Genomic DNA, 13,735 nt, shown 5'->3' on the forward strand with positions numbered 1-13,735 from the left:
TTAATATGATGCGGTGTGTGTGAATCAGATCCACGGTGCATTAGCAGAAATCCCTGTTTCAGTTTTCTGTATAATAACTGTTAGTTAATATGAATGGTAGCTCATATTTAACCTATGACAGCAGTGTTAAATGATAAAAAGGATCTGTTGGCAGCAGCATCTCATAATTCCATCTAACGTCCTCTCTGAAGCAATGCATAAGGCACAACTTAAGCTAACACTGGTCATTCCCCCTGCTGTCTCACCAGGGTGAGTACTGTGTTTGCAGGAGGGAGTCCAGATGAAAACGGCTTTGTTCTCTCATCAGCCATAAACACTACGTTTTTGTTTAATGTGTGGTTTGAAAGAATGGGAACTTACTGTGGTAAGATGGCTGTGATTGCATAGTTATGCTCCTAATGGCTAGTTCCATTTGTGGCTTTTTTTCCAGCATAGCTTGGAATAAGACCTCATACAGCTCATCAGTCCAAAATGTCAGATCAAACCTGCCTGCAGAACAAAAGCAGAAATGATTGTGCAGCTTTGATTCATCCTGAAGGAGTGGGGTGGGTAGTTGGTGAAAATGCTTTCAGGCCTATAGGCACACTTTCAACTGTAATAAATGATTCCTTAAGCAGAAAAGGCCAGAGTCTGAGAAAAGAGTGAAATCTATACTAACTAAGGTTTTCTTAGTGTTTCACTTCAGCATTTCATGCACATTTTGATGTAGAAAGAAATTAAGTATTTGCAAAAGAGTGGGCATTGGAGAACGGAGGGAGTTCTGGTCACTAACCTCTGGGTAGTAATCATCAAATATTGGGCCGGAACAATCTCTGCTGTAGGCTGGAAAATAGCTGTGTTGTGTCTTTGTTACTGTGGTGTTCTTACTGGTATAGCTGCTTCTCTATTTACAGTGTTGTGCTGGCAGAAGTATATGGGTTTGTCGCCTATGGTGACAGCGTTGGTTTAATTTTTTGCCAGCAAAATTTCAGATTTTTGTTGGTAGAACTCATTTTAATATGGAAGTATGCAAGACTTCCATGCTGATGGAAGGAAAGGTATGGCATGGTGCTTTCGGCTTGCTTTTTTGTGGTTAAACTTTCTAATATACACAAAGCCCCCAGTAACTGTACATTACTTTGGGCAATAAACAATGACTACATGAAACGATGTTTGTAGCTTCTAGTAAGGCAGAAATGAATAAGAAAACCCCCATGCCTTTCATTCATAGGTTTCTATGCTAAACCATAAGATTAAAACCTGTATAAATTACAGACCAAGAAGCCATGTCCTGAAGATCCTATTTCTAATTTGTCATACACTTCTTCTGTCACTAAATTATTTACCCTCTGTGAGCCTGCTTCTTTCCAGCTATGAAGGGAGAAGAGTGGTTCCTTATGGAAATAGTGAAGCACATTTAAAGTGCTTTTAGCTCCTCTCTTTCTGGTTAAATAAAGAATAGTGACAAGAACCCCAGCTTTTCACTCCAGTCTGTAGTTTCCTTCCAATATGTTACACCTAAGAGGAAATTCCCTTCTGTTCTCTCTCAGCCGCATTTCAACCCATTCGGAAAGCAAGACAAGGTTTTTTTTGGGTTTTTTTTTGTTTGGGAGGGGGGTAAATGTGTTATTAGACCAACTCAGTACTGTAGTTGGAAAAATTTGTTCTTGGCAGGCTTTCAGGCACAAATGCCCCTCTTCAGGCATTGGGGGAGTTTGCTGTTTTGTGTTCTTCTAGATGCAATTAGAAGCCAATATGCAAAATGCAGGTCTCTTGTTTTGTGTTCTTCTGGATGGAGACCTGCATTTTGCATATTGGCTTCTATTGCATCTAGGAGAACACAAAACAGCAAACTCCCCCAATGCCTGAAGAGGGGCATTTGTGCCTGAAAGCCTGCCAAGAACAAATTTTTCCAACTACAGTATTGAGTTAGTCTGAAAAAAAATATCACCTTTACCCCAAAAAACCTTGTCTGCCTATGTCCTTAGACCAACACTGCTACAACTAACACCTTTAGAAAGCAATGTTTTTTGCCAGTTGCAGTCCATTTACAGATAGAGCAAAGGAGGAACACTTAAAACATTTATGTAGCTCTCTTCTGAAAAGACTTATCAGTCATTTCATTACAGAAATGCTTTTCATAAAGCTTAATACATGCTCTTGAAGATATTAAGTAATTCCAGCAAACAGTAGTGATTGTAAAGTGTATTCACTCCTTTCTGTAGCAAGTAGAAGATAGAGAATCATACTGTGGTTTCTGTTCATTTTTCCTGTCTAGATGGACACCAGTCTGGTGAATTTATATCCAAATGCTATGTGCATCTAAACCAGTGGTTCTCAACTATAGTGCCTTGAGATCCTTTCAGAGATGCTGCCAGGGTGCCATGCAACACTTTCACTGTTAGGTGTGCAAGCATGATTCAGAAGATAAATCCAGAGATTTTTTTTTTAAACAGGAATCTGTAGTGTTAAAAACCTTCTGACCTGTTGATATCTTAGAGCAATTTTTTCTGTTGCAAAGAACTCAATTTTCTGTAGCCAAGAAATAAGCAAAACCTTAAGAGCTGGCACTTTCTCCTGTAGGGTTCTTTGAGTTTGAGTTTAATGAGAGGTGCCTCATCCAAAAGAATTGAGAACCATTGTTGTAAACTGACTGATCACTGTGAATTGATTTGGGCCTCTTCAATGCATTCTTGGGTACAGATCTGTCTGTGACAGCTTTCTTAAGCAATTGGATCCTACAGTCTGGCCATCTAGACCCTGGAACAAGAACTTCAGCCTTTAAAAGCCCTTCTGTAGTTTAGGCAATCCTCCCCTATTAGAAATTGCTTGTTTGGTCTCTTTCTCATCTCTTTCCCCCCCGCCCCCTCCTCAAACACCATGGTAGTAAAGCAAGGAAATATAGGCATGACAAAGGAATTACTAATAGGATGTTCTTTGGATTTTTTAAAGAAAACAAATCCCAGATTTATGGGGAGAAGTGCATTGGCCCCATTCTATTTTAATCTCATTATCTCTAAGTCCTGAGTTTGGTCTGAGCCCTTCAAACAAGTAGCCTTTCCAGCCTTCTTGACTTGACTTGATTTTTTGGCTTGTACAGTAGAATGGTTTCCTTTTAGGCCATGGACAGATGTGTGTTTTGAAGTGCTCCAAATGCCACTCTGATTTGGAGTATTTCTACTCCCCCCAGCACTTGCCCACCTCTGTTGGAGCATTTTTTTAAATCATCACATGGCATGCAGTGGCAGTGCTTTCCAGCCAGGAGACGTTACATGGGGTTACCCAGTCTTCTAGCATTCCCCAGTACACTGTTCTCCTCCAGCTCACCCCTACCCCCCGTGAGACCAGCACAGCCCATATGTGCTTTACAGTCCTTGTGCCTCCAGAGGCTGACACACATGCAAGGAACCTCCTTCTCCAGCCAAAAAGCTCCTAAAGGAAGCTCTTCAAAGATGTTGCTCCCCCCCCTCACCTGCCCCCAGGATCACTTTTGAAGAGCTGCACACATCTGTACTCTCGCTGTCTGGAGCGTGCAAAAGATGTGTTGAACGCTTAAAACGAAATACCTGTTCAAGGCCTTAGAGAAGCTCCCTTCTGCCCCCTGTGATTTCCTCCTTCTACAAGCTTGAGGAGGTCCAACTTCATGGCTTCTGTATAGAGAAACATTTACAATCCATTACCCAACCAGTAGAAAACTGCCCTGTAGAAAAGAGGTGTTTTAGTATTGATGACCCTTGATTTGTTTTTGTCAGTTTCTTGAGCTTAGTCTGTGCATTAATGTCAAGCCTTTGCGTCGGAAAGGTTGCTGTCTTCTGCAATGAAGGTTACAATAATAAATAGTGTTTTGAAAACAAAACAGTATTTAGGACATGATGCAGCTGTATCCCCCAGACTGTCACACTAATGTACTTATCAGAGCTTTGAAATAATTACTATAGTCCTAGCAAATATTAAACCTGTTTCCCTGCCATCTGTAACAGGGAAAATAGGAATAGAACAGATCAGAGCAGCAGTCCATTGGTTGACTATTTGGCCTAATAGACCAGGACAAGTTATTCTGGGAGACAGAGAAAGAGAAACCCTTTAATGGACAATTAGGGAATAAATGGTCTTATGAGAAGGTTCTTCCTAAGCTCCTCCAGTCAGTGGTGGCTTATGCTGAGAAATAAAAGGGTTTCTATCACTTATTGAAGATGTATAGATTCAGGAATGGAGGTATCTTCCAGCCCTACTGCTTCAGGAGTCATTTAGTCCAGGGGTGCTCAGTGCTCAGCCTGTGGGTTGCATTAGACTCATGGGGCTACCCCAGGGTCTGGAAATTTGGCAGCTGGGGAGCAGTTTGCTTACTGCAAAACATCCAGACCCATGGGGAGCCCCTGACCCTGTGCACTTGGTCAGGTGCTCCACCCTAGCGCACAGGGCTGGGTGGGGATGGTGCCAGTGCCCCCATGGCTCAATCCCGGTGTACAGGGCTCCATCTGGTTTATGGATACAATCCCAGGCCACTCCTTTGGCATATTGGGCCAAAAGGTTGAGCACCACTGATCTAGTCCAACCCCCTGTCTGAGGGGTTGGACTAGATGGGATTTGCATATCCAAATCAGCATATGCAAATCTATTGCCTAACTACTTAGCAAAATTGTAGTCAACTGTGACACAAAATGATACCCTAACCTGCTACAAGTAAAGCAGGGGGAACATGGTGGCCAATATGCTGCTGCTGTAGAGGTTGCTTATGCTCAAGAGCTCCCAGGAAGAAAACTACACACCCACTACAGGGGAAGGCAAAACTGCCTAGAGATCATACCAATCTGACCAGAGCCTGTACTGACCAGTAAAATTCTTTTCCTGGGTGGAGGGGCAAGACTCTCTGGCCAGGCACTCTAGCTTTAAGGAGTATTGGCACACCCCAGTCAAAATCCCCAGTCTTGGCTGCAGCCAGCACTCAATGCCTCTGAGGAAGGCTGAAAAAAAACCTTTATGTATGTAACGACGAGGGAGGGGGATTCCCTCTCAGCCCAATGCAGCTACCAGCAAACCCAGAAGCATGGAAAATACCCATAATATAGCAGGCATAGCTATGCCTAGATCATCTATGGCCAATGGCTGTCCAGCCTCTTCTTGAACACCTCCAGTGACAGAGAATCCACAATTTCCCTAGACAGTCTACTTCACTGCTTCACTGTTCTAAGAGTGAAGAGGTTTTTCCTGATCCCCAATCTAAACCTGCTTTGCTGCAACTTAAAGCCATTGGTCTGTAGCCTCCACTGTGCAGCAAGAGGAGGGGGAAAGGTGCTTTCTCTCTTCATGGTAGCCCTTCAAGTATTTGAAGACTCCTATCATGTCCCTGCTTAAGCACCTTTTCCACAAGCTGAACTTGCTTAGCTCCTTCAGCTTCTTATAAGCCCTTCCAAACCCTTTATCATTTTTTGTCACCTGCCTCTGAGTTCTCTCTAATTTCTCCACTTCCTTTTTAAAATATGGACCCCAAAAGTGCACACGGTATTCCCGGTAAGGCCTAACAAGTGTCCTACACCTAATGCTTGTATTGATGCATCTCAAAACTGCATTCACTTTTTGTGCAACTGCATCACATTGCAGACTCATATTGGGTCTGTGATCTACCAAGACTCACAGATCCTTCTCCATGGCAATGGCGTCAAGCTAAGTGTCACTTATTTTGTGTTTGTATCTTTGATCGTTCTTCCCAAGGTGTAGCACCTGGCATTTGTAAGCACTGATGGCTCCATCTGAGCCTTCCAATCTGTCAAAGTCCTTCTGAAGTGTGCTCTTGCCCTCCAACCTGTTCACAATCCTTCCTGGTTTTATGTTGCCTGCACACTTGTTCAAGAAGCTTTCTATGCCAGCATCCAAATCATTAATGAACACATTGAAGAGCACTGGGCCTAGGATGGACACCCTATGGGAATCCCTTCAAATCCTTCTTACATGGATCTGTTAATAATTATCTGTTAATAATTACCCTTTTGCTTATGGCTATCGAGCCAGTTGTCTACTATCTTGTAGTAGCTTTGTCCAGGTCACATTTCTCCAATTTGTTTGAAGTCAGCAGGACTCTTTCAAAAACCTTGATGCCATCCATTATATTGTTTATGTTCTGATAAAATGTGAGAGCTTTTTGGATCTTATAATGCTCTCTTTCTTGGTATCAGACAGTGCATTTAAGCTAACTACATTTTAATAAACCCCCCAAACCCTTCATGTGTTTTAAATGGTATTGCTTGTAATCTGTCACCACCTAATGAGGTTTCTGAAATATTGTGGCATATTGGTCTTACTAAGACATTTTGTAGGGTCAGATTTGCCATGACTTGAAGGCAGTGCTGACTGTATGTTGCTCAGGCTGTATTGGTGTGTACACATAGCGGTTTCAGTGAGGACTTTGTCTTCGATTGAAGGGATGCCTCAAGAGGCTTAACAGAAAAAAGGCTTGCTAGCTTAGCTAGTTACTGAACTATTTAACCACTTAAAATTTTGGTTCCTGATGAAGGCCTAGTCTGATAGAAGTTAAGGCTCTTCATGCATTGTTATAGTTATGGCATCTGGAAGTGAACTTTTACTTAGTTTGTTTATTTCTTACTCCTGAATTCCCCAAAGGCCTAGTTTCCATGCTAGAACAGACCCTCCTAAAAGTTTAACCATATTAGCCGGGCAAAGAAACTGCCACCTTCCTGTTCATCCAATCTTCTCTTTTTTCCAAAGATAGGATTGTCTAGTGGCAGAAAGAGAATTGCATTATGTGGTGACACATCAATTTACTTCTCCTCATTCTGTTTTTAAAAGTCAGCTTAATGCACTTTACAGCTGGTTTTGTGATCCCATATTAAGTGAATCAAAAACATGTGTCACTGCAGGGCAAAGCTATGATTGTTTGGATGCCTTTAAGTGTGTGCTTTCATGCTTGGACCTATTAAGATTTAAGTTTAATCCTTAGTCTGAATTTCCTGGATTTGTTATGCTTGTTTTTGTAATAACTGAAAATGTCAGTAAGGATAGAAGTGTTAAAAGCTTAACTCCATCTTGGCTTACCATACTTTTCACATATTGCATGTCCCCAAATAAGGCACTTGCCTTACTTTGGAAAGACAGAATGAAGAAGATAAGATTTCCCGAATTCCGACTGAATGCTACCTGCACACATCTGGGATAGAGTCTATTCTTCAGTGCCACTTGCCCTACTCAAGTGCTGGTGACCCAAAAGCAAGAGGTTTAACACTGTCACAGTTGCTGTCAAATTTGGCAGCAGCTGTTGACTGCCTGCTCCATGCTGCCAGAGGAAAGTACGGCCCCTGACAGCCTTCCTAGCATCCCCATGCATCCATTCTGGCATTGAAATCAGGTTTCCCTCTTAAAATCCACACACCAATTTTGAATGGTTACTTTTTTGGGGAACAGGTGTGTATGCAAGTAAATGTGGTAAGTTTTCCTTTTCCTTAAAATACATACTTTATCTTCTCACTTATTTGTATTAAGTGTCAGATATTGGCGTGCGCTCCCCTCAAAATTAATTTAACATGTTTGTGATTTGGTTAGCTCATTTTAGAGAACTACATTCTTCTGCTTAGAGACCAAGAATGCAGACTAGTTCTATTGAAGCTTCTCACTTTACTATATCCTACTTATTTAATGGCTTTCTTATTTGTTTCAGAGGTCTCTGTCCTCTTAGCAAACTGCCTGTTTGTAATTTTGCATGGCTTTTACAAGATGCATGGTGTTTGAATTATTGATTGACCTTTTTCTTAGACTAGAATACTTAAATTGGACTTGCAGAGTACAGGAATACTATATTATATATAAAATATCTGAAAGACCTTTTTGAGAGCAAGGTAGTCTTGTAACTTAACAGTAAGAGAGGAATTTAATCACTTGTTTAGTTGTACTCCTAAGTGTAAGTGTGACCTATGCTAAATGCAAAAGATCATCATTTATTGAACAGCTGAAAAATTACTATTTGGTGTTTAACATTTAAAACTTGCAGAACACTTAGAATAACACACAGCACTATAATGGCAACAGCAGGTTTCTAGTTCCTGATCATTTAATACTTAAACTATTTAAAGATGTACCTTAGATATAAAAAGTGAAAAATTGTCAATTAAATAATCCATGAGAGCAAAATGAAGGAGCATGAAGATGTGCCAGAAGTCCAAGAACACCCAAGATTTTCTGTTTAATTTTATTAGCAAAGACATAGAAAGTGGGACTTCTTGCTGTAGAGTTTGCCCGAGTACAGTAATTTATTGCTAGACAAATTGTTTAGGGGTGACTATAGCTTGGTCTCCAAAGTATGTAGCATGTGGAAGAATTGAGGTTGTGTGAATAAGAGTTGGTTTCACCATGTAAAGTATCTAGGTTCTAGTCTTAGCTTGGCCAGAAGTTTCAGTGATACAAGTTCAAATGTTGAAGAGTGGGCTTCCTATTTCTGTTGTTGATATTGAGGGAAGAGTTTACTTAATGGCTGATGCCTGCAAATGGACAGGGATAGCCCATGGATTTACTGTTCTAATAATGATGTTGTTGCTGTTGGTGGGATTTTTGATCTGGCATTTTGCATTAGAAATGAAATGTGGCTCCCAGCCTGAAATCATTTTATGCTGGCTTTTAATATGCAAAATATGGAGGATCATAATTGTACCAAGGTGAGCTTGGTCAATAGTAAGGATATTGAATATTTCATGTGCTCTGAAATATGAGTAATATTTTCCCAGTGTTATACAAAGGTATCTAAAAGGGCCTTGGCTATTTACGTATAACCTGATAATGTCTCTTTACTCATTCCCACAAACCCTGGGATTTATTCATAAAGCTTGTGTGCCTGCAAAAATGGGTTAAGCTCAGATATTATTGAACTGGTGCTTTTAAGCAACGTATTTGTCCACATTCTCTCATATAGCTATATTAACTAAAAAGCAAAAAAAGCAGAATGTTTCAAAGACCTCATGGAACAGAGTGGGTAGTCTAAAGCAGGGATTGACACCGTACAACTTGTGGCCTGATCTAGCCTGCCAAGCCTGGATATCTTTGATCTGGTGGCAGGGGATGCTGTGACAGTTCTGCAGGACATCAGCACCATGGAAACAGGGGCAGTGGCAGCTAGTTCAGTGGCAGTCCACCTTGTAGAGCTACCTTCAGTGAAGTGTCCCACTGATCCAAAAGGCTGCCAATGCCTGATATGAAGCAGGACTTTTCCACAACTTGTGAACACACACTTTGCACAATTCAAAAGTACATTAGAACTTAAATATTAGATGGAATGAGTTGTACAAACAGAAACATTCAATTGCATTCCTTTCTCACTTTCCTTGCATATATGACCATGTAGTACTTGATGATTCAGAGTTACAGGATAATGCGGTGTCTGCTAAAAACTGTTTCACATTTGGCATATTAAATGACCCCCATTATCAAATTCATTGCATCCTGAAGATCAAGCTGGGTTCTAATATTTATGGACGATGGAAAGTGTGCTTAAATGCACTGTATACCCTTTATCTGAACCACTGTAGACTAATCAAAAATACATCAAAAGGCATACGAATAAATATCATAAAGAATCAAATAGTATTTTATAGTTTAGTAGCTGGCAAAAGACTGATAAAAGAAACATGAGCTGTTTGCCAAATACTCCTCTGAGTTGGGCCCTAGGGGCCAAAACATTGTTCTCTTTGTGTTTTTTAGCTTGATTTTAAATTTTTAAGGGAGAGCACATTTAAATACAAGTAGTTTATTTAGGGTTTTGCAATTTATACTCCTTTGGCATGCATGCAGATCAAAGCGTTCTAACAGAGAATACTATCCAAAAAGAGATGCTTTTAAGAACGAAATATACCAAAAATCTTTTGTGGGGGGGGTGGAAATCAGCCTACAAAATGCAAAGCTTTGATAGCAAAATATCATACGTTGGATCTTATGCAGTAATATGGAAAACCACTAAAACCAGTTGGCCCTTGAAACTTACATGCAACTTTGTGCAAGACCTCAAGCTAGGTGAGTTTTTTTGGTGCAGCAGCTGAAACCTGATAATCATTAAATCCTCCTGTGATAACTTTTTTCATTTTTTAGCCTACTTATCTGTACTAACAACTCTTGGCAATTGCATCCTGTTATGTCAAGATGAGCTTTTATATTCAACCTTATGGTGAAATAAGGAAGTATAACAGTATCCATGTAAATACTTAAAAGGCAATCCATGCAAAGCAGGGGTCAGTAACCTATGGCTAGCCTGTGAAGATCCAGCCTAGCCCAAAACAGCACATGGGCTGGCCTTGTGTTGTGTTGTACCATGATGCCCATCCCCTCTGGAGTGCTCCCCTCTCGGCATCCCACCTAGTTGTGTTTACACTTGCTGCAGATGGGTCAGAGATTAACAGCAAGGGTAAATGCAGGCTCTCTGGGTGCTCCAAGAAGCAGAGTTGCAGTCTGTGGCAGGGGCTGGGTCATGTGCTATCATGGTAAACAGCCACAGTGGCAAAGGGTTGCGAACTCATGATGTAAAGCATGAAGTTAGACTTTTACAGGTAAGAAGCTGTGACAACTCCCAAGATGTTATTCCCAGCAGTAAAGTGAAACACCTGGAATCCAGACCTAAACATCTTGTACTGTGTTCTACTCCTCTGTGGCAAATGTTTCTAAATATGGGACTGAAGTGTTGACACAGACACAGCTGAGCTACTCCTAAGAGAAGATGAAGCATGTTTGTATTTTATTAATTGCACACATAGTAGCTTGAGGTTTTTATTTTTTTTAATATATTAAAAAGACATGCAGTCACAGTCAGCACTAGACAAAAGGTGAGCACATGCCTTGCCTCTAATCTCTCTAACCATTGACAGGAATCAGATCCTGATGTAGAGTTTTGTCACCATCCCAGCTGGGGAGAAAAATGGGGCTGACCTCGCATGAATTTTCTATTAGGTCTGTGTGAAATGGCTGTCTTGTTTCGGTTTCTGATTTGGCTGTTTTGGAGGACAGTGATTTGTTTCGGATCGCTGCTCTGTGTTGATTTGAGTTTCAGTGCTGTTTCTGTGATTTGGATTGGCCTGGGAAAGGCAGGCACAGCTGGGTGACTCTTCCAGCTGTGCCTGCCTCTCAAAAAAAATACTCTGCCTGGACTAATAAATCTTATCGTTTAGAAAGCCTGAATAACCAGGGTAGTATCACTAATGGGGGTAAACTAGTTGTAGGACCTCCTTCAGGATCTCCCCATGGCATTGAACTGTGCTAAGAAAACATGCCTAGCAAAGGTTTTGCTTATATGAGGCTGTATTGTACTATATGAATAACCTTTTAAAAGATGTCACAATTCTTGTTTGTTTGTTACCATGAATCCATCTGCCAGAACAGATGGGCACAGCAGGCTTCCAGAATATCTGTTTAGCAAACCTTCTCAAAGTGCTAGAAATGGTACATATGTACATATAAGCTATGTGAACATAATTGGTGAAAGCAAAGGATTTGGAGCCAGGAATGTCTGAAGTTTACATCTAATTAGTTTCTAAATCCTGGGGGACTGAGACTGACTAAAAAAAACACCGGAAGAACTGGTGGGGCAAACTGGAAAACCGAATGAGAGACAAGATCGAGCTGGAAAATAGCATGGAAGAGTGATTGCTTTAGATTTGGGAGAAGGCCTGGCTTTGAATGAAGTCGGGGCTTGGGGCTGGTTTAAATTTTAAAGGTATACCCAAAATAATTACACCAGTAAAAAAGTGAGATTTTTTTTTTTTCTTGTTTTGTACTGAAATAAGTATACTCATAAAAAGCTTAGTGTGATGAGCATAAATATTATTTATGCCAGTAGAGTAATCCTTCTTCCTGAGTGGGGAGTAGGCATACCAATATGAAGAACCTTTATGCTTTGTATAACTTTATTTTCTCATTGGGTGGGAAAGGAATGTTATCGTATCAGGTGCAGCTTTTTAATATAGACAAGCCCTTGAAAAGGCCAAAGAAGATATGCAACTTGTACAGATGACAGACTCTGAAGGAAGTATCATTTTAGAAATAATGTATGAGGAAGAAGCGGGGAAGGTGGAAGATTAGAGGAGAACTGAAAAGCAAGATGGGGAAAGAAGGCTGGACTTTAAATCTTATTGCATATATCTTCCTGAAACTATCATAGGATCCTAGAAAGTAGGAAGGGACCTCTGGAGGCCCTCTGGTCCAGGGATGGCCAACCTGCAGTATCAGGTGCCACAAGTGGCACAGGCAGAGGTGTGTGCAGAGCATCAGATCAAGCAGGGGGCAGAAAGCTGTCCTGCAATTTTAAATCCTAAAAGTTCTTGGATAAGAGGTGGTAACAGGTTATCCCATGATATGGCAAAGTACACCTGTATAGGTATTCCAGGACTGCATCATTAAATCAGTGGCAGAAAAAAGGCACTGCATTCAGCCACTTATTAAGCCCTGATTCAGAAGGGTGATGTGTTTACATACCAATTGTGGGATTTTTTTTTTCTAGGACAGACATGGGCACAATTTACCCAGGGACCAATGCAATGTTTGTTCCTAGACTTTGTCTAACCTATGCCTACAACTATGCCAGTGGGGGCCAACTTTTGTCAGAAATTAAGCCCTGAACCCTCCCTAAGTGTCACTCTGATCCCCTTCTCTCAACAAGAAAGTGAGATTGATTCATATTTCTGCTTCCCCTGGATAAATGAGATATTTAAGTATTTCATTTACCCCACTCCATTTGGCATGACTTGGATGTCAAATAGGATAGATTTTTTTTCTAGCTGTAATTATGGAGGTAGCTTTGCCCCCAGAATTCATGTAAATAATCTTTTTGGGTGATATTTGTAGCAAACAAGAGAACCTTCCCGTTTACCCGTAGCAGAATCTTGCTAGTCTACTGATCCATCTTCCCAACAGGCCTGACCTCAAGTTGCATTGTCCTACCTTTCTTTGAAAACATGTGTTTTGAGTGGCAACTCTTGGCCAAGGTAGGTATTCTTCCAAGATGATAGATGCATTGTTTTGCACAATGTAGGGAAGCAAATATACTGCTTCACTGGATTCTTCACTATGATCACCTGAACTGCTGTAGCCTAATTCCAGCTTCTATCTTTGTTTGGTAGGATTGTAATTGCAGATGCAACCAGGTGTAGGTAGCTAGGTTCTTCTGACACTGCATTCTTCATCCCTAAAAGAAAGAAGGGTTCACATACTGGACATTACTTCTTGAAATGTATACTTCAGGAAAATGGCCCAGTTTAGGAAAACATTTTTGCTTTCTTTTGGACAGGGTCTGCAACTGAAGGCCTCCAATATTTCTGTAGTTGGATGGATCAAGCATTGCACTACAGTTTATACAGTTGCAGCTAAGTCTTTCCCTCTGATCCACTGAGCTTGTATCTATGATGCATACCACTTTCTTGTACCCAAACAGCATCTGCTTCTTTAGGGAAAATAAGGAAAGCTGCCACCTCATTATAGAGCATTAAAGGCCTGACCTGCCTTCAGTTGTGGAAGCATCCTTTAACAAGGCTTTGTTTCAAACATTGCTTCCAAGAGTGTGATACTCTTATTTTAAATGCAATAAAATCCTCTGCTTGTGTGAGGACTTTATTGGTTGCCCCCTGTACCTGGGCCAGGTGGGACTGAGGGACCTGCTGCAGGCCAAATAAAATCACTTGGCAGGCCAGATCCAGCCCATGGGCTATATTTTGCCTCCCCTTGTTGTAAGTACTTTTGGAATGGAGACTGCTTTGTGTTGTGTTTTTTTTTTTTTTTT

General features: G+C 40.9%; 1 protein-coding gene across 1 annotated transcript in view; it reads left to right on the forward strand.

Annotated features, from left to right (window-relative positions):
* The window catches only part of CHID1 (chitinase domain containing 1), a 454,156-nt gene that overhangs the window by 68,949 nt on the left and 371,472 nt on the right, over positions 1–13,735 (forward strand). The window contains exon 9 of the mRNA XM_019519771.1: positions 181–249. Coding sequence (XP_019375316.1) covers positions 181–249 — 69 coding nt within the window. The remainder of the gene's footprint in view (positions 1–180; positions 250–13,735) is intronic.

The sequence above is a fragment of the Gavialis gangeticus genome, unplaced genomic scaffold, assembly GCF_001723915.1.
Source record: "Gavialis gangeticus isolate Ggan-Ray unplaced genomic scaffold, GavGan_comp1, whole genome shotgun sequence".
In the NCBI taxonomy this organism is placed as follows: domain Eukaryota; kingdom Metazoa; phylum Chordata; order Crocodylia; family Gavialidae; genus Gavialis; species Gavialis gangeticus.